General features: G+C 42.9%; 2 protein-coding genes across 14 annotated transcripts in view; one reads left to right on the top strand and one right to left on the bottom strand.

Annotated features, from left to right (window-relative positions):
• The window catches only part of LOC112455674 (E3 ubiquitin-protein ligase MYCBP2), a 174,240-nt gene that overhangs the window by 137,695 nt on the left and 10,809 nt on the right, over nucleotides 1-25,736 (bottom strand). The window lies entirely within an intron of this gene.
• LOC112455677 lies at nucleotides 5,790-25,009 on the top strand. Of its 3 annotated transcripts, XM_025017758.1 has the most exons (4): nucleotides 5,790-5,928; nucleotides 6,038-6,122; nucleotides 15,920-16,694; nucleotides 23,619-25,009. In XM_025017758.1, exons 3-4 carry the CDS (start codon nucleotides 16,482-16,484, stop codon nucleotides 24,984-24,986), a joined length of 1,581 nt encoding a protein of 526 aa, XP_024873526.1. In that variant the 5' UTR covers nucleotides 5,790-5,928; nucleotides 6,038-6,122; nucleotides 15,920-16,481; the 3' UTR covers nucleotides 24,987-25,009. The 3 variants fall into 3 exon arrangements, with proteins under 3 accessions (XP_024873526.1, XP_024873525.1, XP_024873527.1); XM_025017757.1 differs by lacking the exons at nucleotides 5,790-5,928; nucleotides 6,038-6,122 and adding an exon at nucleotides 9,794-9,919; XM_025017759.1 differs by lacking the exons at nucleotides 5,790-5,928; nucleotides 6,038-6,122 and adding an exon at nucleotides 15,266-15,685.

Raw genomic sequence — 25,736 nt, 5'->3', positions numbered from 1 at the left:
ATTAGACGAGACTTATGGACAGACAACGTATATATATCGGCTGCAGCTGATGTAGTTTTAGATGTGATTTCTTTTGACCTACATGTACCTTTCGTTTTTTTTTTGTTTTTTTTTTTTTTCGTCGATTTGCTTGTCGCGATGGATTTGCATTAGAGATGTCTCATCTCGAGGTAATTCTGGAACGCTTAGAAAGTTACGATTTAGAAATCCATCTCTAGATTTTGTGTCTACAGAAAAAGAAGTATAGATATTTTGTAACCTGTGTTACGTAACTTATTTATATTAAAAGTTTCTTGATCCCATGAAAGAGAGAACTTAATCCATAAAGAATCAAGATAATCATGGCTCACGAGACAGAGCGTAATTCTCTTGTGTAAGATCTGAGCTGTTGGGTTTATTTATTCTTCTCGCGAGAGAGACTCTCTATCCCTCTTAAATCCGTCGCTTCAAAGCCGTGATAAAGTTGCGCGAAACGCCGGTGATTTCACGCTGCAAGCTGCCAACTACCATCCCGGCGCTCGCTGCTTGGCAGATCGAACTTTCAGGCGGGATAGTATAGGAAAAGGTACACGTAAATACATCTATGGTGTATCAATATATGGTATATCGAGCTTCAAAGGGTCGCCATCCACACGTCAGCCTTTCAATGGCCAACACTCCGGGGCTGTATCCGGTTTTTTAAAAGCTCACCCTAGCCCGCCACTATCCACACCGCAACGACACAACTTGTCACCCCACCAGCTGCCATCCCTCAAAACGTTCCTGCGGTGGTGCATCCCTCCTCCGCCGCTCTCTTTCTATGTGCGGCCGCAATTTATATTTTTACACTCCGCGAAATCGGCCGAAATGCATACGCGGTCTATCGCCCGCTTTCACAGGGCTCGACAATACCGCGTCGTCAAATGGCTCGCAAGAATTAAGAGAAGGAGCGAACAAGCAAACGTAAAAGAAAGAGGAAAACGATTCCGCTGTTAAGTAACTGAGATTACAATAATCGCTAAAAATGGCAAAAAACGACATAAGAAAATAGTGAGGCTTCGATAGCGCAAGAGATACCGAGGAAAGTACTCGGTCAGAAAGTCGGCAGTTCGTCTTTCTCGCTATCGAGGAAAGGAAGGAAGGAAGGAAGGAAGGCTTTTGCAAATTACGTAGGGTCTGAAGCGACTTGGAGACTTTCAGAGTTTTAATTACTCCGTGCAAGAGACGTTTTCACTCTCTGCCTCTCTCTTTCTCTCGTTCATCGCCCTCGTTTACGTTTCTGCTATCACGTCGAGGCGCTATTTCAATTTTACGAAAGATTTCCAGCTTTGACGTGAAAAGGGCGACGTTGCATTCTATCGACGTGTTCTAAAACTCGATTACATTTATAGTGATTTGCAAAATTAATCAGGGATGTCAAAAGTTCTCAAAAATGATTTAGAACTTTCTTATTTTAAGAAATAATTTCATCTTTTTCCTTCTGATAATTTTGTGCAACCTTTAAAAGTCTGTTTATATGTCTGTCCTTTCTCTCAATTCATGCTTATTTATATTAAAGAATTTTATATAAAAAATTTTATATTTTATATTTTTAAGACATCCGATTCACGCACATCATTGTGCCTATATTTTTCTAATTGTCTAATCTCCGTACTAATTAACCCGTAATAAATTGACATGGTAAGATGCCAAATAACTTTTTCTTTTTAAAGACGCAATATTAAACGCAAACTTCGCGTTTCTCGCTTTTCTTTCATTAGGTGACCAACTTTACTCGTGTTTTGCTTATTAAAACAGTAACGTGATGTATAAATCTCTTACAGGTCGTAGTTTTACTTTTGCTTCCGTTTCCCTCGCAACATAGTTTTTGCAGGAAAATCATTAATTAAAAACATTTACGAGCACGCGTAGCCACTTAAGGCCGGTTCTACATTGGTCGTATCGTAGCGCGGTAAGTCGTAAGTTGTAAGAAATTGACCAATTACAGTCGAATTTGAGGAAAATAATCGACTGTGATTGGTCAATTTCTTACGAGTTACGACTTACGACGCTACGATACGACCAATGTAGAATTGGCCTAAGATTTGCGCCGCTTACAATCCGCTAGATACCAATGCGTAATGCTGTGTATGTGCGTCTGTGTGCTGCGAGCGTGTTGATAAGAGTATAAAACGTTAAGCAAAATCAAAAATATGGAATGCAAATAAATACACAATTTACGTATTTAGATTATTTCAGACAATGGCTACGTTTACACCCTGAATTTAGGCCGCGGCCTACCTATACCTCAAATTCGACCTAAATTATTTAGGCCGCCTGCTGTAAACACTTGATAGGCGACTGGACCTGGCTTCAGGTCAGGCCGCGTATTTTAGTGACTACGTTTACACCCAGCGACCTGATCGCGGCCTGACCTATAATGTGACCCGAAGTAGGTCTAGTCATCATTCGTTTACACCGAAAGAAACCTAAAAATTGACGGGATCGTATTTGGGATCGCCCTGAATTGCAGCAAATCCGAACAAGCAAATGAAGCTTTTAGGACGCGTCGCGCTTGATCGCGCGTTTACATCGCAAATGATAACGGCCTATTTCAGGTCGGGTCACTAAAATACGCGGCCTGACCTGAAGCCAGGTCCGGTCGCCTATCAACTGTTTACAGCAGGCGGGCTAAATAATTTAGGTCGAATTTGAGGTACAGGCCGCGGCCTAATTTCAGGGTGTAAACGTAGCCAGTAACCCGATCTGAAATAGGCCGTTATCATTTGCGATGTAAACGCGCGATCACGCGCGACGCGTCCTAAAAGCTTTATTTGCTTGTTCGGATTCGCCGCAATTCAGGGCGATCCCAAATACAATCCCGTCAATTTTTAGGTCTCTTTCGGTGTAAACGAGTGATGACTAGACCTACTTCGAGTCACAATATAGGTCAGGCCGCGATCAGGTCGCTGGGTGTAAACGTAGCCTAACTGAAATAGTTCATTCACCTTATTAATTCAGCACGCGAAAAAGATAAGAATTCTATAAACATTTTATGTCAACAAAAGAATAATTAACAATTAAGAAAATGAATTCCATCGGTGACGTACTATCGGCGAATAGATCTTAATGGCGCGCGACGGATTCATAAATCTTACGATCGTTATTTTAGATAAAATTATTAATTAATCAAATTATCGAAAAAGTCTCTTCTCCGACTGGTAACAGCCATTAACGAGCGCGACCGTAATTCAGTGCTATTTCTACGATCCGCAATTTCTTATCAGAACACGTAAGTCATGATAGGGGACGATCGGGCGACAGTGACAGATGCCACCGATCTACGGGAAAAAGACCTCGCTAGAGATGCATTAACGCAAAAAAGAAGAGGCATCGCTATGCAACGCGACGGAAAGATTCCTGAAGCAAGTGACGTTAACAGTTTCAGACGGAGAACGCTGATTATTTTCCATAAATACGCCGCGAATTTACGGAACACAAAGTTACGACGGGGTTACGGCGTGAATACAAATTTATGCGGCACCGACCGTGGCACGACGAAAAAACTTTTTTTCCTTCGTTGTAAACCCGTTGCAAAGTTGATTCCAAACAAGGGAGAGAAAAAAAAATATGCCACGCGCGCGCGTGTCAGAGTCAAGAGGGGGCGGCTGCACGCACCGCGGTATCCGCGGATAAATATTTATACGTGCACTCACGCGTCGACATCGCACGCACCCGGGGTGTTGTGTGTACGCGTGCGTGTTCTCTCGTCGACGTAAAAAAAAAAGGATTCACTTTTCGCGCGAGAAGCGCGACGGGATTTTACGCGTTTGCTCTGACGCGTTCGTTCGGAATATCATTTTTAAAAAATTCCTTATTTCTGATATGGATATATAATCAAACGGATTCGATATTAAGCGAGATTTCCATTTAGAATTTCACCTTTTTTATCATAAAAAAAATCAAGCATAGTTTTCCTTCTAAGTTACCTTAAGTTGTAAAGAAATAATTCACTGACAATAAGAAGTAAGAAAGTTTCATAACTTTCATTCTAGAATTCATCATAAATATGTAACAACATCGCAACTGGATGATCCATTGCAGATATATGTTACGTATTTGCATACAAATATAGTATACAATATAAGCTTCTCTGAAAGATAGATGAAGCTAACATGGAATAGAAAGAGAGAGAAAAGAAAACATGACAAATTTAGTTTTAATATTTTTAGACACAACTTGTTTTTACAATTTTACGCGCGTGAAATATTACAGAAAAACCGGAATAACTTTCTGAGTTATTAACACATTACTTATTCCGTTAGAATCTATTACGGATATACACACTAACGTATAACAGTGTCGTCCCAAATGTAAAATTGCCCGAAGATATATGTATACGTTTGGGTATTATGATTATCGCGCAAGTTTACGGCTGTATTTATATACGATATCGCTCTTATACCGCTTTTTCGATTACCACCCGGATCGCAAAACGGTGTCTAAAAAATGATGAAAGATATTAGCCTCCCCGCGTGCGCAGAGATATAGCTCAAGATAGCGCGCGGAATAGGAGCAACGTGAACGTAAAGGCGAGAAGGGACGGCGAATTTATCGTTAATATTTTTCGCGCGCGCAAAATCTTGAGCACGAAAGAGAGAGAAAGAGAGAGAGAGAGAGAGAGAGAGAGAGAGAGAAAAAAAGAGAGAGAGAGAACGTTGTTTCGATATTTTTTCTTTTCCGAAGCGGGTAGCGGTACCATACCGAGAGTCGGAAAATATAGACGAACACAAGGCTGAAATTTACGTCGATGCGCGTGACACACGCGAACAAAAGCACCGATACCGATAAAGTGTCGTTTCGCCTTCGAGGTCAACCTTCCTCGTTGTGAGTTACTCGGTATTATATACGCTCCTCGTTAGTTGTTACAAGTTCGGATGCCGACCGCTGAAAAGTTCGCAAAGTGTCATTCGTTTACTGTGCGCCGTGGAATTCCACCGTTCTGTCGAGAGCCATCGACAACGTATACGCGCGTGTTCGCATTTGAATACGTAGATGAGAAACGAGCTGCGAATCTTTTTAATCTATACCTCGTGCATGCAACGAAAGCTTAGACAACAAAATTATGCGCATACGGACAAAAGAGTCGTAATCCTCGTAACAAAATCATACGGCCGCGCGCGAGTAATGAGTACTCTCCTATATCTCTCTTTCTCCCTTACTCTCTCCATCCCCATCTCTCTATATCTACGACTCTACGTTGAAAACACCAGGAAGAGTGGAGTCAGATACAACGTTGCTTTCCCCGGGGGCATCGAGCACCGGAGAAACTCGGCAAACAATTATAACTTCCGGTGGGAAACAGCGGTGTATATCGCCGCCGTGCTGCACGGCGCACGTCGTTGCGAAACGCTACATTTATGGTCCCGTTGGTGTTATCGAGCTCTGAATTTCTGGTTTCGGAATTTCCAGTTTCACCGCGCCCGGCTGCGGTCGGCCGCCACCCTCGGCAACGATTACCTTTCTTAGCGCTGCGCGCGATTCGATTCATCCCTCCCGGCACGTTCGCTCAGACGCGAATTCCTCCACATCGGGATCTCCTACTGACGAGGCGGGCTGGCTTCATATCCTCCACTGACGCGCATGGAAATATCGTTTCCGTTAACCGTTAACCTTTCGCACTTCTAGTGGGAATTCTTGCTTCACGTCAGCTGACACGGAGCTATTTTCAAGTGAACTACTGACGCGTAAGTAATTAATGCTTCCACGTTTCACTTCAGTGACTGAGCTAAAATAACAATGTCGAATGATTGACCGAATAGCTTTGTTTCAGTTCCGACAAAGCAGGAGTTCACTCTGAGTCTTTCATCCGCGATCTACTCCCAATCGAAATAATAATAATAAAAGAAGTTTTAATCTGCGATTATATATGGAGATGTTCTTAGCCAATTAAAGAATTACTCGGGGCGAGTAAGTATTTCTTCGTTTTGTTAATTTATTATTTATTATCCAAGATAAAGTTCAAAATTTTCTAGTAAGTCCTTATTTGTATATCTCGTTTTTTGTATTCGACACGTAGGATAGTGCGTACACGTGTAGTGGATGCAACATGCTCACGTAATCCCTTTCATCGTCGGACCACAAAGTTTTCCCATTTGGCGAGGGTATGTACACTTTTGTTTTCACCGCGCGGTAAAACAAATTTTCAGGTGCATTTCGAAACACTGAGCGAGCGTGCTCGTGCACTACCTCCATTTGACTAGGTGCATTTCGCTGCCGCATTTCCTCCTGTCCTTCTCGCAAGATCCACTCGCAAAAAGCCATCTCTTGGTTGAATTCATGACAATGTTATACAGTAGGCTCACTTTTTTTCCAAGAGAAGCTCGTACCGAACGTATGAATGTTTGAAGCATCTCTGAAGGAATCGTTAGTACGTCGGAAAAATTATATCGGCCTGGTAAAAGCGTTCCTCCCAAGAAATATAAACGTATAACATGAGTGAATTTTTAATGATATCGCGGCATAAAAGTACGCGAAGCATTATCGTTTTGAAACTAACAATAAGTATGAGCATCGGGTTTTCAATAAAAACTCCGTACTGAAAATAGTAAACTCATAAATATTGAGTTTTCTTTTAAAGTTCGAAAGATAAGCGAACGTTCAGAGTTGCTAAGAAATTCGCTAAGAAATCAGGAAAATAGATAGAAAAGTTACCATTCGTGTTACAAAATTGCACTTCGTGTAAAAATTAATTATAAAAATCAATATAGTATTTTTTGGTACGCTTATCGAATTTACCGTTCTAAATAGGTCACACCTGTATATACTGCAGTAATTAATCACCGGTTTAGGTCAAATAAAAAATTGGTGATGTAATCGTGTAGTACGAGTAATATGTCATACCAAACAACAGACCGATAATCAATCGAGATCACGGCGAGTGGTATCAATTAGAATACTTAGTACCCTTCGTTCATTTCCGTCTAGCTGATCGCCCCTACACGAAGTCACGTTACTTTTTCAACGTCATAACAAAATTGGAAAATCTATCGAAAGTAGCCACGGTTACGATTAATCTTCAACGACAGTCAGATCGCAAGCTTCTCGATATTTTACTCGTGCGATAAGACGTTTGGCTGTACCGAGAGCAACGTCGGCGTCCTCGGATAGGCTACAGGCGGGACGGCACTGCGACAAATCGATCATCGAAATATGTTTCTTATCGGGTCCCCGCCAGGGTCTCCGCGAACTTGAAGGTGAAAAGTTGACCCGCGTGATCGCTCGCGTGAGATTTCGGCCCGAGGTTTCAACGCAACATTGTGTCGCGACATGCTTCGCGGCACGGAGACGAAACTGGGTACAAGTGTAATGTAAGACCCGCGTGCACATCAGCGAGCGATAAGCGATGACTTGCGAGCGATGAATGAGGAGGTGAGTATAAGCACGCTAGTTACTAAATAAAACTCACAAACATGCGTTATTCAATGAAATTGTATACATCGCCGATAAACAGTGGTATTGCGTGAAACCAACCAGAGTTCACAGTAGGATCGATCTTCCACACTATTAGGTTGTAATAATTGTTAATTATAACATTTCTGTGATTATCAACGAACATAGAAATAGTTATTATAATAAAATTTAATTTCAGAATTTTAATATTTCACTAGTTTTAATTTTCAATTATATTTCAAGATAACTTGAATTATAAATGTTATAATTCTGGTCGTCATGTACACGTTCATCGAGTTACTCTCGTCGAATTATTTTTCATAAATAAATTTCCACGTCTCGCTTCAGAATTCGAAGCTCATCGTTTATCGTTTATCAATGTGCACGAAGTTTAATGGTGTGCGAGGAGTATAAATACGACGGTGGAAAAAAAGTAGGAAAAAGATAAATCTAAATATTAAAATAAACATGATAGAAACGGCGTTTATCATGAAATATTTTTGCGCTACAGAATAAAACGGTCACAATCTGGACAATAATCTCACAATATAAACATCAATTGTAAAAAAATTGCCGTTATCGAGTTACGAAGCGTCGTACAATTACGGAAATGAATGGTAGGTCGCGTGCGTTCTGCTTGTATTTCCTTTTGTAAACCCCCCCACGAGATTTTCGAAGCGGATCAATATAGGACGGAAATCCAATGTCCCGAAAATCCATGGCTGTCAAAATATCGCGAAGCAACGGGAGTAGTAACATCCGTTGAAAGCCGTCGTATGGATTTTAAAGCGCCGCGATGTCATCCGTGACATCTTGTCAGAAAAGTAAATGGCGAAATCAATTTTCAAAATAAGAGGAAAGAAACGTTCCGCAATCTCGTTAGTTTTTCCATTGTCGAAGCTTTGTATCCCAATTTGTATGACAATCCACGATTCACGTTTATTCAATATGAGATATCTAATAATACAGAGACAATCGGAATTTATAAGTTAATTAACAATAGATCAGAATTTTGAATCTACAGTATTGTTAAAAATTCATTCGCTAATCGCATTGATCTTCTCGCATAAATCTTTAAACATTATTAAAGATTTACGAAATGCAAGGGAAAATGAACATCAAAATATGAAATAGTGGTACGCTTTTATCAGAAGCAATTTATCATGGGTTGTCAACTCGGATAACTCAATGCAGTTATTAGCTTCTCAAACTTCGTTTCCGACTTCATTTAAATATCTCGCCTTTCCGATCTGATTCTAATAACAAATACAAAGTGCAAACTGTTGATACATCATAAATCTAACATTTATATACAAAACACGAACGAATAAATGAAGAATAAAAAACCTCTCGATAACAAAGAATACTGATTCCTCGTTAAAAGAGTCTTCTCTCACAACGAGAAATCTCAATTATAATACGCTGAAACACTGCCACGTTTTTTCTCCGCAAAGATTGGTAATAAATTATTCGTTAATACCAAAGAAAGATAATAGCTAAAGCATCGAGACTTAACAGTATCTTATATCAGTCGTGTCTTATCGGTTGTGACTGATAAGAAGTTTGCAAACGTAAGGAAAAAGAGTCGAAAAGGGTCGCGAAAGATAATGTGATAAGAAAAAAAAATTAATTCAAGTAAAACAATGACGTTTTCGATTTTTTAAATAAACTGATACGTTATTTCGGTAACAGTTATACAATAAAAATAATAATAAATATTAACTCACTCGAATATTCATGAAAAATAATTGGCACGCTAAAAAAGTTGGCTAGCTGATCAAGAATGTAAATCTCCCGCTCCCATCTTTCAGGAAAAAGAAGTGGACTTACTGTATACTCTAAGAAGTATATAATAAGCAAAATAAGACGCAAAGAAATATCAGAGAGATAAAGAAAAAAGAAAATATTGAGCCAATAAAAATGTACGAAAAGTTAATAATGACGGAACTTTTCATTGCATGAATAAACACGACACAAATCTTGGAAAAAAAATATCTGTAAAATATGCGACAGAATGCGAACGATCATGATTGGTTAAATATCGATACCAAGTTTATACATATATTATCCATACGAGATATCATCGTGCATTATAAGAGATTAAAGTATTCAGAGATTAAAGACTTGTTTAAAAAAAACTTGAGGATTTACATAGAGAGAGGCAAAGCGAGAACAGGAGCACGAGATGCGCCGCAACGGAGCAGAGGACGTACTGAGTGCCGATCGAGGGAGGGAAGTTTGCCGAGCTCGGTGGGGATGCGTTTTACTCTGGAGGGAAGAGATGGGTGGCGTAGGAGAAGGGAAGCACAGAGAGAGAGAGAGAGAGGATACTCGTGTCGCGCGATAACCGTCGCCGAGGTGCAAACCAGCCGCGAATTCGAAAGGCGGCCAGTCGCTGTTAGCGCGTCGACGACGACGCGTCGCGAGGTTCGTTTGTGCGCGGGATTAACGTAAAAGCCGAGGCTCCGTTTCAGCTTGACGCACAGTACCGCTCGCGTTACATCTCGTTGTAAGTGTTCTCGTCCGTAAGGGACCGGATAATCGGCTTAAGAGGAGTGTTCTGCTGTGCCGATGTGAGCGTAGTGCTCGCGCGCGAGTGAAGGAAAATTATTCCGATGATGAAAATAGGGGCCTAGAAATACATGATCATCCCCGATAGCAATACCAATTCTTATGTCAATCAGTGTTAAATGAGCGAGAGATTTTTTTTCTTCAACGCCGCAAAAGGGACATAGACATGTTTCTTGAATACAGAGAAATTTGTAACGTTTTTTCCCGATGTATCCCATAGAAAAATTCAACGTGATACGCGGACGAATACGACGCAATCGTATTGCATAACGCGATTGGCGTCACGCGCGGCAGCTGCATCACGCGTCGGAATACAAACCACCGCCTTTCTGCCGAGACCGCATAAAATAAGTCGCGCTCGGTCTGCCGGGTCGTAAAATAAATCGTCAGGTCGAACCGCGGCATTGAACCACAAAGTCGATCGACCGTCCACGGCGGCTGCCAACCACGTCGTCGTCGCGCGACGAGACGAGAAATTCCGCCTAGCCGTCGCGACGGCTGGAGTTTATTCCGTACGATCGCACGCCCGAGAGAGGCTCGCTCGAATGGATCATCGCGCGAGAGCGTAATACTTGATTTCCCACGTGGCATGGTGCGGGCGCGCTATCTCTTACAACCGCGCCAGCTGCAGGGTCGATTAATTGCTCGTTTCTCACAGCTAACCCTGCCCCGTCCTGTCCTCCCCTCAAGGAAAGAATCGCCGCCACCCAGAAGACTTAATTGTCGCGTCACGCAAATAAGGTCGATGTTACACTTGTCGTATAAGCATTATCAGATGTGCTGATTGCCTGAATTTCAGGCTACCGATATACGCGTTGGAATATATCTGGTGTACAGAATTTGCGGAGTTTGTGAATATTTTTCTCTTTTTTTTTTTTCGTTTTAAACGAAAAAATTTTCCATTAACTTCCTGTACGTCAAACTCATCGCGCAGGTAAAATATTGACTCGTTCGTGAAAAATGCGAGTCATGAAAATTTTCTTGACGACCGCATCGAATTCTGGACGTTGAATGTTTGAGGCGGGTCTCGTAAACTGCACCGCAAAATTCCGGAAAGAAGAAATTTATTGTATATTCGTGGCCCTCTCTACAAGGGCTCTCGTGATGTAACAATGTTGGAGTACCCTCGGCTGGGCTTTGCCCTTCTCGCCTACTGTTATCTCGAAATTGAAAACAATGCTGCGAGACTAAACATTCCACCCGGCGTTGCTCTCTGCGTTGCATGCATAACGTTACTTGAGTTACGAGCCGCAGGGCCGCAGCGGTGCAAATTATATACCGCATCTGGATTAAACCGAGAAACGTCGAAAGATATTGCATCCCCGAAGGAAAAACAACAACCGCTGAAAACTACTTGCTCAGATATTGCACGATTAAGAGAAAAACGATGTGTTGTTGCAAAATTGATTAAAAGCCTATTGCTCTTTGACTTCTAGCGATAACGCTATGTTTAGATCGTTTACTGATCGAAAAAATGAACATTGATAACACGATATCTCTAATTTTGCGACAAACATTTTCCTTGGATGCGCGATATAAAATAAAGATGAAAAATTACACGGTAAATTGTGTTCGCTCAGCAATTCTTTTTTAATGCACAGAAATCAATTTCTGAAATATCAATTTTTATAATCATATCGATCGTGAAATCGGTACACGACTGCTCGTAAAACAAAAATTTATCTTCCAAGTCAACAAGCATAAAGTCTTCATTACGTGACGGATTATTCGGGGGCGAGGAGAGGATGGACAGGCACGAAGAAAAATGTGTCGTTTAGAAAAGGCGGTCGAGCGTGTTCTCCCGTAATGTAGGTTATCGTCAATTCCGTGCCGATATCAGTCGTGTGTCGCATTAAAAGCGTGATATCGATAACGAACAAAACCGATATTTTTCATTCGCGTTCGAAAGCACCGCCATTCGTTATCGTAACAAACATGGAAATGAGCAAGTGCCGCGGTAGACGCGTCTCTGTACAAACCAGCGTTCTATTCAAACAGAATCATCGAACCGTTACACCGTATCGCTTGACACACGTGATTTTATTTTTCACGCGCGCAAAACCGACAGTTCGATCCTGGCGTGTTCGGCTCGTCATTGGAAATGTTTGGCTGGTATGCGAGGCGCGAGATGTGCGACTGCATTCGAAAATAGTGACGCGGTGAAATGCATTAGTAAATAACCTAACTAAAAAACATTACTGAATAATTCACATATATTTACTGCTAAATAAAAATTATCCTCAAATTGACAATTTGAGATTAATGATGAAACGCAAGTGCAAATTAAACCGGCAAAATTATTTATTAACATATAACAATTTTAATTATCAAAAACTGCCAGTAGTATATCTGTATTTTTTTCGGAAGAATGCAATTTCATTACATGCGAATAACCAGTGTAGAAATGAAATATGCGATTATTTGCAGCATTTTCCAACGCGTCTGTTCTATTTCCGATTACGGATAAAAAATCGCGCAAAACGCGCCTCGTCACTCGCCGGAATGAAAGTGCAATGAAGTGGGCCGGAGCGATCTCGGAGTTTCGATAAAACTTGAAAATGCAGCTGTGTGTTGCACGGCCGAAAATTGCGACTAAAACGCGGCTACGCCAAACGATCGAAACACACTCGAACGCTTCGGTTAAATTAGCTAAACGCGACACCGGGGGAGAGCTTATCAATAATCGATGTACATAACCCCCCTCCCCCCGCGTCGCTATGTATTCCTCCTCTCCCCTTATAATACCGCATTAATTCGTCAACCACGTCATGTGCACCTCTAATGACGGCCGACTTTATTCAAATCGCATCATTTTAATATGTAAATAATCGAAACGGGTCAGAACCAGCTCGATGAAACTCAACCAACTATTTCCTCGTTATAATGAGACAAACATTCTACTATTGGATTGTGTGTACAGCTCCTAAACTATTTAACGAATTCGCTGTTTAGCGAACGTGCCCTACATATAAAATTGTACAAATTATAATATAAACATATTCTACACGAAGAGAGAGAAAAACTGAAAGATAGGAGAAAGAGAAAGAGAATTAGAAATGCACGAAATAATTTTTTATTAAAAAGGAGCTAAGTATTCTCTTTTCTCTTTTCAACATTTATCTATCGAGAACGCGAGGATGAGACGGAACCTTTGGTCAAATCATTGTCGGATTAACCCTCGTCTCGCGATCAAGCGGACCGCAGTCCTGAAATCCTAGCTTAATCCTTGCGTACGGAAAAATTATTCCTCCCAGGATCTTCGTAAGCTACCGTGAGGGTTGAATCTCGGCATTTCTCCTCCACTATTTCTCCCTCCGATCTGGCCTCGTTTATCGTTTATCGCCGTCTGCGAACGCTTTCCCGGGAGGATGCGGACAATTCTTACAAGTCGCGGCGATAAAGCGGATGGGAAGATAAGACGTTGCCGAAGGAATAAAGGCGAATGTCTCGAAACGGGGGATGGACCGCTCGCGAAAGATCGTCATCGCCTTTTCTCTCTCTCCTCTCTCTCCCTTTCCTCAAATTGCATGCAGCCGTGAGGAATCGCATACGGTATTCCGGTGCAGTCGCGCACAGCCGAATGGGGCGCGAGAAGTCGACGACTTGCCACATATATATGTACGTATATTGCTGCGTGAATCGACGTCGTACGAGAGGAAGAGTCACGTAATCGGAAACGATTTACTCCTACACGTACCCTCACCCCGTACCTTACTTATCGTGTCGCGTGTCGAAGAGGCAAGAGAGACGAGGCCTATCTGTTTCATTCAGCCGTATGTTTCAGGAACGATAAATATGCGGGCCTTTCCGATTACCCGATCTCGAGTCTCGGACTCGGAATATATATGAATATCCATTAACGAGGCGTAAATCAGATGGGTCGAAACGTTTAATCGTTGTACCGCGCGGAGATGGGATCCATTCCATCGTCGGCTTAGAATAATTTGCGTTTAAGTCTTCGTCTCCCGTCCGTCCACAGCGTATCGATTTCGTTATCTAACTCCCGTTTCGGTGTTTTCTCTTTTTCTTTTTTACGGCATATACGCTCACTCTCTTTGGCTCTATTTCTCTGCCCTGGCTTCGCTTGTGCGTTAATAGTTGCCGCAAAAGCGACGCCGAGGGTGACCTGCTACCGGTCAATTAATCGTACACAAACGATTGCCGCGCACCTGCTCTTTTTCTCTCTCTCTTTCTTTCCCTTTCTCGATCGTTGCGTCGATGAACAGTGAATATTCGTTAATTAAAAATGATCTACCGGTCGATGCAGCGATATATGAGTTTTCCCTCGCGATATTATTATCTCTGTTATTGAAAGCGAACGATAACGGGATGAGTAATGAAGCGAGAATTAACTCCAACGTGGCAAAACTACAAAAACCGATATAAATATTCTTATGAAGAATGTAAGCGTTTACTTCACAAATATGTCAATAAACGTAAAAGCTTTACTTATTATTTATCGATACACTATTCATAAATTAATAAGAACATATACAAAAATATAATTTATGTAAATCTCAGAAGCTCAAAGGTTCTAACTTGTAATTTTTGCCAAGCTTAATATTAAGATTTTTTTTGTAATTCTTAATTAATGCAATGAGCAATTAGCTTAGTAAAAGTACCGCATTAATAGTGAGGTATCTCTTCGTTGCTACTGAAAATGGGGCGAAAAGCCGAGAAGCAGACTGAAAACCGGACCGGAAGAATTTTGAACGGTCGTCATTCGAAGGACTCGACCGTAAAGGGAAATTCTTCTCGAGTCCTTTGAGTGAGACCGCCTTTCATTCACAACGCTCTTTTCACGTTTATCGAGCCCGCCCGCTTCCACTTCATGCCATTTCTTTCTTTCTTTTTTTTGTTTGTTGTTATTGCCCGAATAGACCAAACTTTATTTCAACGAGAAATGAAGATATCAAAGATACATTTCATTGACTATCTGTGGCGAGAGTTTCCTAGTTATAAGTTACAAGTACACTTCCTGGAGGAGTTTTTTCGGATTATATTTATTTAACTTCAAAACAGAAAATAATGTTATATTTGTTACATCAAAACATAAGGATTAAATTAAGCACAGATTAATTAATTTAATAATTAATTCTAAACTTGATGATGTATCCTATAAAATACTTGACTCGTAATTAAATTTATTAAAATATATTTTTAAGTCCTTGAAATTAGTGTATAGTGTACTATGTTTTCATATTTTTTCAACAATTATCATTACACAAATATTCTTTATTTTATACCAATATACCTTGAAAAATGATATCAGCTTTAAATCGTTTGTTACTCGGTATTTCTCTTTAAACAAAACTTGAGCTTTACTTGTTTTTAATTTACTAAGTTTAGGAGGTTGTTGAGGAGGCCAATGAATAAGACGATTTTTTCGTTGCATTGCAAAACCATCATAAATAACCGGGAAGCATGTTCGTGGAACGCTAACGCGAAAAGTTTACAGTAACGGCAGTTGACATATTTGTACGGTAAACAGAACCACGTCATGTCGACCGAGAGCAGTCTGATAACGCAGGAATGTAGGCACGATTAGTCACGCAACGGTATATAGTGGAAGAGTATCCGAGTGGCAGATCGCGGATTATCATCATCGGATATTGCGACGCCCGTCATTTGATGCAGCGGTATCGTGTGGCACTTTTCAACAGTTCGTCCGTTCCTGTATGATCGAGCGTGATAACGCAACGTGGTATTATTTTAAAAATCGAGACAAAAACGTTATCGTTCGATATCGTCGTGCGACGTCGACGTATCTTCTCGGAAAAATCGTGAACTAATTTTCGCTTTATTAAGTTATTAAATGGACAGAAAAACACTCTCCGTGAGAACGCAAGTTTTCGGTGTCAAAAAAAAATTTAATGCTAAAAGAGAAGATAAAAGAGAGTGAGAAATGCAAGGTTTTCTAATTTCTCTATCCTTACAGAGACGGACTATCGTTTCCAGAAGAATAAGATCGAAGAGAGGAAGAACTCTTGTGATGAGGCGACGCAATGTTCGAGAACGTTGCACACTGTCACCGGCAAAATTGGATCGTGCCAACGTCCCAACGAGGAAGCGAAGCATCGAGACGAATGTTGTAGTAGAAGATTTCTCGAGTCGGCGATTCGAATGAGCTTCAAGGATACTTGTGCCGCGCGATCGTCGTCGTCATTGAGAGGCATGAATTCATCCAGAGACGGGACGCGGATTATGATCGAATCACGTAATGTTGCGTGGCATATGTCACGTGCCACGACTAAATCGAGATAGTTTTTCGTGGTGCAAGCGACATTAATCGCGAGCGCGAGCCAGTCAGCATTTAAACGCACGCTAAGCCAAGGCGAAAATTGAAAGCGTCGGATTCGACGGTGCAGATTTAAAGCGCAGACATGTCGGGGCGACCTAACGGTCGGCTCGACGTGAAATTGCCTGACGCCGGCTTGGTATAAAACAGCCGGTAATAAAGAAGAAGTGGCGTGAAGAAGAAGAGGGAACTCTTTGAGCGCATGGCAGAAGGAGAGAGAGGAGGGGAAGAAGGAGCGAGCGAGAGGCGCAAAATGGGAGCAACGAGATATGTGTTGGGCAGCGCGATCTTAGGACTTTTTTGGAGCAGTTTACTCAAGGGCGTCCTGACCAACTCCACCAGCAGGTGCGATTATCCGCCCTGCTCCTGCGACCACTACGGCAGATTGACCTGCGACTGCAAGGAGGAGGGAGAGGTAGGTTCGACACAAATCGTATCTCTGATAAGTATTCGCGAGAGAGTCAATTTTCGATTGAATCTCGGCTTATGATATTGCGTGAAGCCGACGAAAAAATACTCTCCTTATCAGGAACGTCGATCTAGGCCTTGTATCTTTCGACTCCGAGACAAGGAAGGATATATTTTATTTTCTCGTATTCCAGCTCATCGTATTTTAATTCGAAACCCGACTCTGTTCAACACGAACGAAAACACGTGTAACTCGAACCTTCATTCATATAATAAATACTCGCACATTTTGAGTATTTCATTTATAATTATGGTAGAATAATACAGCGGATAAAATCTAAAAAAGAATAATTATTATCTCTGTTAAATATACACTTATCATATTTTAATTATAATTATTCGTTTTTACGTTTTATTTGCTGCTCTCATATTTTTCGTTTTATACGGAAAGAAAAATTCTCTCTCACTCTCTGATAATTTTAATAATTCTCTTTAAAATATCCCTTCATAGTTTTTATGTGGAAACGCAATTTTATAGACATCTATTTTCCGGTAGAGCCGTTCGAACTTCAGGGTCGGGTTCTAGGGTTAACTCGGTACTTTTCATTCTAATGGTTTCAACGCCCCGATCGGATGAGAGTCGTCCGATCTCTGTCTCCGATCTTTCCTACCTTTCCACCTTAAACGATCAGAATGATACGGCGAAAGACGATAGAAGATAGAAGTATTCTCACGCGCAATCTCTCTCTCTTTCTCTTTCTCTCCCAACAACGAATTCGTGCGAAAACCGCGACGGGGTCTATCGCTATCGCACGAAAAATCTCAGACAATGCGACACGGGGTTCTGTCTGGCCGTCCTTTGTTCCGCGAGGGACGTTATTCCATTTGCGAATTACCCGACGGGGAGATAAAGGGGCGGTACCGCGGGTACTAGCTCCATGCGATGGTGAAATCGTAAAACCCGATCTCTTCCGCGGCCGAGAGGAAAGGATAGGAAAAAAAAATACAAGAGAAAATGTTTCCTCGAGATCACAGCGATGTCTTCGGTGCCGCATATCGCTCGAAGCAACGACAAGAATCGAGAAGTAATAACCGCGTTCCGAGGCTCGCTTTGCTCCTGTCGTCGTTTTAAACTGATCGACATTGTAAATGAGAAAGACAGAGAAAGAAAGAAAATAGAAGAGTGATCAGCCAAAACGAGCCTAATCTCCTGACTACGCGGGGGGTTCTCGTAAATCGCGAGGGTCCCAACTGCGACAGAGGGATGTGGAAACCCCCATAAATTAGAGCGTGTTTACGCAAATCGGTATATAGGGTCTCGCGCGGGCAAGAAGGGCAGGCAGGCAAGGCAGGTAGATACGTACGCGTACGAGGTAAAATCCGCCGATCCTTCTCCACCCTCTCGTAAATGTTTCGCGTTTATCCCCCGGCGGCCACGCACCCTGTTCGTTCGAGCGGGGAAAAAAATAGCGGGCGATCCCTCGGCGATCTATGATCACGCGAGCTGTTCGTTCTTCGTACGGCCCGCGTTTCCGACGCTTCCGGCCATCCGCGATATTAAAGGAACACCGGTGCGCGATCAAGGAGCGTCTGCCTACGTGCAGCTACGCGCTAAAGGCACGGATGATTCATAATCGCAACGCGATATCGCGATAAACGAGCACCGCCAGTCGGACTCGAGAACGGCGCTTCTTCGTGCCACGAGGAGAATTTTCTTCGTGACGCGCTGGAACTGGAAGTTGTCCGGAATCCGGTATTCGTTAAATCGAATCGAATACACGAGCGGAGGCGAAGTAAAGCGGAGAAACACGGTAACGCGAGTACTATCGCTTTTTCCACCGCCGGAATTTATTGAATAAATTTGGAGACTCTCTCTCGTGGTGATGAGAGTTTGAAATTCGACTTCGCCAAAGTTTCTTTCCTCGTTCTTCCGTCTTTCTCTGCTCGCGAGCGTTGCTTTTTCCAACTTCCGTCTTTTTTCGCCCGCGATGGAGAAGCGAACGGTAGTACGAGGTTGAAAGTAATAATACGATAAGAAAGTAATGAATGCGATGGGGATGGCTACATGGAATATATACGAGTATATATATCGCGCTTAACGATTACGCGACAAGATAAAACAATCAACCCTGTTACTACAATTAAAGTCCCTCGCGTTATTTGATTTAAAACTCCGAGATTTTATCAATTTCACACGCGGGAATAATTCCAGTATCGCGGTACTGGTACGCAAACGAGTCTCGTATTCGTCGCGCGGAGAGAGAGAGAGAAAGAGAAAGAGAGCGAGAGAAAGAGAGGATGGAGTACGCCACGGAAATTTAATCGCAGCCACGTTGCTCCAAGCGCGCAAATATTTCGCGATGCAACGACGTTGTTTTACTGCGCAACGTACCCCGGACGAAGATAATGTTAACGCGCGTCCTCGCCAACGTCTCTCGCTGTCATTATTGTTCCACGATAAAGCGTTCTTTGTGTCCGCTCGAGTGCACGAGGAGCGTGCATGCCGCATGCTGCCAGCGATTCGACAATACCGTAAAATTCGCGCGCGCGTGACGAAATGACCGGCCGGAAGAAGATGAGCTCGAGCGAGCAAGCGAGCGAGCGAACTTTACGCTCGCGAGAAACGACCTATCGATGTATTTATACGCGTGTCTATTCCTGATACGCTGACAGTTTCGACGACCTTGTACTCGCGCACGGATAAGAGCAAAAAGTGAGCCATGTGTGCGGACTTATCGTTGAGCGGAAGATATAATAACGCGGATTACAAGAAAGAAGTGGCTCGCTAACGATAAGGAATATAAATTGCTCGAAACGGGATTGAATTTCTGTTGCGCGGCTAATTGGTCGAAAACGTGCTTCCCATTCATCATCGATGACATATCACGCGTGTGGAGTGAACTCATAATTACACTGCAACGGGAAGCACGAAGGAAATGTGATGGAAGAGAAAATTTTAGTGCAAACAAATATTTTGATATTAATTAATATTCTAATATGATTCAAACTTCAAATTTGAACCTCTTTTCAAGTGTCATTATTTCTCAAAATGCAGAGTTATGGTAACAAATTAGTTAAATACATAATAACGTAAATATACGAAAACTTCAGAAATTTTTAAGAAAAAAAGATTTGTAAAAAAACAGTTGAAATAATAAAGAATAAGAATATATCTTAAGATATAGGAGCAAGGAGCAAGCTCATAAAATTTATGATTCATGATAGAAAAATTAATTCCTGCAGTTCTTTCCGAAAATATGACTCACAAAGATCTTTTAAGAAGAATACATTTTGAGCAAAAGAAACTAACAGTCTAGACAATAAAGAATAGAGATCTTAGAGCGCCAAGTTTGTAGTTAGTGGTCGTGATTAATTCATGTGTAATAGAATCTGCTTTCGCGAGAAAGAGTTAATAATACTGATAATAAAAAAAGTTGGATTTACAAATTATCGAAAACGCTTTGAACTCCTTTTAACAATAAAAGCCCACCGATGAATCCTCTGGGTACGAAGTCCTTGGTCGCGGGTTGAATAATTGACGGAGAGCGTAAATAATTAAAGCTGCCTTTTAGCGAACGCGACCTTAAACTTACTCGCTCCGCCGTAACAAAAGAAATGGTGGAATAAGACGCAAAATGACGAAAAAAAAGAGCGTTTCGGTCGGGGGTGTAAAAGTAACGGCCGTAAATACTGTCGGAAACGTAAGGATGCCATTTCCAAGGAAAAGAAGCGCGCGGTTATGAAAATACTTGGAAAATGGAAAGACGATGGCGGAGCGAACGTGCCGTACCATCCACGAGAAAATTGCAACGGATAAAATTGCACGGTTAAGCAGCAACAATCGGTTCCTGTAGCAATATCGCGGTTATTCCGCTGTACAATAAGTTAATAGTAATGAACAGAATTGTGATAGAAAATTAATGAAGTGCTCCCGAATGTATAAAAGTACTTCGTTAAGTATCTCTGTTAATGGGAAATCGAATTGTCGCTCTTGCGCGAAGTACTAATTAAAATAAAACGATAATCGGGAATCAACGGCAGATTGGTCATAATTTAGTAATTAGATAACATACGCGAGATAATTGCTCGAAATTAATCGCATCGATCATTTTCTACTAAAAACTATTTAAGCGCATATATAGGAATCGCACGAGTCCAAAAAGTTCAGACAACGCGAGAATTTTTGCGGGAAAATTTGATGTCACGAGAGAATTGTTGCGCATAAATTCTTTATGGATCATGAAAGAGTTTTCGGTTCCATTTCTGCCGCTTTCCATTTCGCCGTTTCGTTTCCGATTTCAGCCAAAGGTTCCCTCTTGTCCCTTTCTTTTTCACGCGGCAGGATCCGACTATCGCATCTCTCTCCAATGAGCTTAATCCCACCCATTAAACCAAACTCATTTTCACTTTCATTCAGCAAAGTGTCTGCCTATTCGGCGGCGAGCCCTCAAACATTTTCCCGTTCGATCAGAAACGTAAAAAGGCACCTTCGATTACTGCCATAATCGACATTAGAGCGCTCGTAATTTCCTCGCGGATTATCCCTTGACGAAATCGCGCGCTCCGTCGCGCAGATTTCCTCGCGAGTATGCAGTCGAGAAAATGTCACACGGCGAACATGCAAAAAACTGCTGGGAAAACTAGTTCGAGGCGAACTAACGCCCGCGCTCGAGTTTAATTCCCACCGGGAATCATCCCTCTCGTAATCGACAAGCGCACGCTCAGCACGAGAAAAAGGACACAGGGTCAGGAATGTGACGCGTGAAAATGTCTGGAGAGTACGGAAGAAGGAAAAGTCTACCATCCGTGGAGAGATTGCTCGAGCGTAACTAAAGCAGAAAATATGAACGGAATAAAGATATGTTTGCTTGAAGATCGAAAGAAAAGCGCCATCGCCCTGTACTTTCTGGTTCCCGCAGAGCTTACCTCACGTTTCTCAAGAAACGCGCAAAATTCTCATGAAAGAAAATTCAGATGTCCTTTGAGATCCAGCAGAGTTACGACAATGATTCGATCTGCGACGACCTACCCACCATTTATGAATTTTATGTTTTTGGGACACGTGAAAGGCGTTGGATAGATAAGCCGTCATGATAAAGGAGCCAATTACATTTCTCTATGCAATAGCCTTGAGAGGTCATCGAATTTTCCGGAGAGACGGTCATAACTTCAAAAAAGGATCTAAAACTAACAATGTCTTGACGTTTTCTCTACATGATGTATGATTTAAAAGTGTTTAGCAAACGTTTCTGAATAAGATTTTTCGCAAAGATTGTACGGCTGAAAAAAAAGGTTGAAGCTTCAGTATCTTTTGTATACATCTCCGGTAAATTTTCCCAAACAAGATAAAGAAAAATTTTAGTTCGGAATAGAGGCAAGTACAATACGTTAGTTGATAATCTCCGCTCGACGTTGCGCGTCTAAAAGTAGCCATGGACAATGAGACAGGAACAAAAGGGGAAGTTCGAACAGAGGTAGGACGGAACGAATGGGGAGCAAGACATTAATGCGTAAGAACGACAGGGCCTGAAAAAGAATAGCATAAAAGCCCTTTTCTTTCATCGGCCTATGTCGCGCTTTTTTAATTTCTATTCTGTATTTTTACCATTCAACGGACATTTTGCCTCGCGTATTTTTTCCGCATTGAAATCCTACCAAAGATCGTTCTTTCAGTTTTATCTTCGTCTTTATTTATGAAAAAGCAATTCATTAGTGAAAATTTGTTCTAACGACATTATGACGGTAATATGCCAACCATTATTTCTCTTTTTCTCTCGGAATACAACGTTTGAACAGAATCGATTAGGCAGAGGAGTGAGATAATTAATGAGAGCAACATACGTTGCCGCGAGCGACGCACACGAGATATCTCGCACGGTCCCTTTGTAGAAATCAAAGCCGCAGAGAGTCGCGATGCACGTTTCGCGATCGACCGTTCGATGCACTAGGTGTCGGCGGGCGTTATCGGGCGACATTCCGACGTCACGACGAAAGCTGCAACCGGCGCGAATAAATGAGGCAACGAATACATTGCGAGCAACATTCCAATAACGTGGCTCGACGCGATGGTGTACGGTGCGAGGCGCGCTGCGAGCCTCGCGAAATTATCCGTGTCGCTTCTCCTCCGATTCCATCCGCCGCGCAGATGTACAGAACGGTTCTCTGTTCAATATATCGAACGTGCATCGTTTACGTGCGCGACACGTGACGAGTTCGCGCGGACCGGATAATCCCGCGCAGTCATCTAATTCGTATGCAAGGGCAAACACGTATTAGCACGCGCCAGAGCGGAAAATCCAACAGAACCGATAGCTCGATGTAAATTCGCGCGAACAGTCGATAGAGGGGAAAAAAAAGCTGGCTAAAAGAAGGGAAACGTGACTTTCGTTTAAATCGATAATCTCTGCGACGTATCTTTCGACGGGCGCAAGATGAAAACGATAATTACTATGTCGCGAAATTAAGCTCCCTCCGTAATTATGATAACAATATTATTCACGGTAATTAGCGAGACTGGGCGCGCACGTCGCGAATAATTAGGATAGTTAGACCTGCTTGCAATTATAGCTATTCGATCCTCCCTCTCAATTATAGCTATTAGAAACCTCCCTCTCAGTATACTGCGTCGTACCAGATTACGCTCGAATGTTAACTGTCCTCTCCTCTTAATAATATCAAAGATTAATCTCTCGGCGAAATAAAGAAAATGTATTATCCCGACTATCTTTAATATATTTTGCTTTCAAAAATATCTTTTTGTTTTCGTAAATGAAAAATAATCTACAATAATGGTCGAATGGAACAAATGTAATCATTACAATTATGTTTCCAGCTCTTTCCTATATAGGTAGCTAAATTAAATGTAGATATAAATATAGACATTAAATACTGTCAAAATAAGTCCCTGACAAAAGATTGTTTTAATTTGCAGGAATTAATTCTAACCACGGAGGGGGACAGACGGCTGAGTCCACACACTAGCAGGATAGCGGTGAGCAACTGCTCATCCGTGATCCTCGCGAACTCAAGTCTAGTCTCAATGACCGGATTACGATCGGTGGACCTGGCGAACGTGGCGAATCTTACCCTGGTCAGACAAAGCTTCGAACTGTCGCCGTCCAGCTCGCGCACGCGAATCACCGTGCGAAACAGCAGCATCGACGTGATGCCGAGTTTCGTCTTTCGCGGCGACATCGAGGCGATCACGTTCGAAAACGTGCGGATCGGCCAGCTGAGTGCCTTCTCGTTCGCCAATTTAATTCACACGGAAAACATACGATTGGAAAACTGTCGCGTCGAGACGACGGAGGCACAGGCCTTTAAGAAGTTCGACGTCGGCTACCTGCACGTGATAGACAGCACATTCGGCGATCAGCTGCCGAGTCGCACCATGAACGACATCGAGGTCTATCACAAGTTCATGTTGGACGGCGTGCGAATGGGCGTCGTGAGGAGCAACGCCTTCATCGTGAGGAGCCCGCGCACGGTGGCGATACAGAACTGCGTGATCGACAGCCTAGAGAGCGAGGCTTTCGACGTGACGGCGGACGGTGCCGTTATCATCAAGAACAACACCATCGGCAGCATCGGCGTGGGCGCGTTTCTAGGTATTCGCGCGGATCGCGAGACCAGACCGCCGCCGTCGTCGTCGTCGTCGTCCACGCACGGCCTCATCTTCAAAAACAACAGCGTTGGAAGCTTCGAGGAGGGCTCGCTGATGTTCGACCGCGCGAGCTTCCGACTGGAGCTCGATAATCTCATCGTCTCGCAACCATGCGACTGCCAGATGTTACCCATATGGAAGAACTATGTGCTCAACTACACGAACATCTACTCGCGGTTCTACGCGAGAGAAAACTCGCTGGTGCCGCCGCAATCGCAACCGCAGGAGCCCATCAACGAGACTCCGGAGACCTTCCTGTGTCTGGACGGCGGAACAGACGGCGCGCCGATCACCTTTGTCGATTACGAGGCGCGTCATTGCTCACTCGGCGGCTCCATGCTCGTCTTCATTCTAATCATCGTGGGTGCTATTCTCGCCCTGATAGTATGCGTGTGTCTGATCGTCTGGTGCTGTCGAAGACGCCGACGAAACAACAGGAAAAAATGGATCAGCGTGCCGACCAATGCACCTGACGTGGTCTCGAAGAAGAACGGCGTGATCGGCAGAGAAGCTGCAACGTCCGGCACGCCGGTCGACAGTAGGATAACGATGGTGGTACCAGACGGCAGATTGTACCGAGAGACGGAGTTTCACGTGATCGTCGAGAAGGCCGAGCCGCTCACGACCGAGTTGTAACGAGACGCCCCGGGCGGCTCGACGAGAAGACCCACGATCGTCGCTCCCGTTGAAGAAGAACTCGAGTGGGCGGAAACGTCGAGCCGCTTTAGAGTGTACAAGCTGTGAGAGCTGCGAGAGACGTCGCCGCGCGATCGGCGCCAGTGAAGAACAGTAACCGTAAAAACTTAGACCCAATGTGCTCGGAGAACGTGAGAGGAGTCCTTCCAATGGAGAGAGGGACATTTCTCGGATGTTACTCGCGTGCGTAATAGAGACTGCGTAAATCGTTGTCGCTTGGAGTATAATAGAACGCAGAAAATGTACGCAGTCCCCAGAATCGTGTCCCGTTTTTAATTTAATCGATTGTCTCTCCTAGTACAACGCAGTTCGTAAGCTTCCATTCACATATCATCTGCGGCCACCGATTATTCAGACCGCGCGTTCTTTTCATTCCTTGAGCCGTCCTCTACCTCGAAAGCGGTCACGGCAATTAAAAAGTTATTTCCGAACGAGTCGCGAATTCGGGTAATCGGTCGCCGCAGCTAGTTAAGTTTATCATTAAACTTTCGAAAAAGAGAGAGGGAGGGCCAGTTTCGTGGAAGATGAAACGAGACTCTCGTCGAAGCGATGCGACTTAGGAACCAGAAGAGAGAGGGAGAAGAGCCATAATTCGTAGAGAAAACTAAATTCGCTGTCTTGCGTAAGATACGCGATTGGACCGACCTTTCGCACTCCCGTTGCTTTAAGTTCATCGATCGATAGCGCGGT

Source organism: Temnothorax curvispinosus, unplaced genomic scaffold, assembly GCF_003070985.1.
Source record: "Temnothorax curvispinosus isolate PA1 unplaced genomic scaffold, ASM307098v1 QBEX01006321.1, whole genome shotgun sequence".
Classification (NCBI taxonomy): Eukaryota; Metazoa; Arthropoda; class Insecta; order Hymenoptera; family Formicidae; genus Temnothorax; species Temnothorax curvispinosus.
The sequence above is the reverse complement of the archived record's forward strand: the minus strand, read 5'-3'. Positions and strand labels throughout refer to the sequence as shown.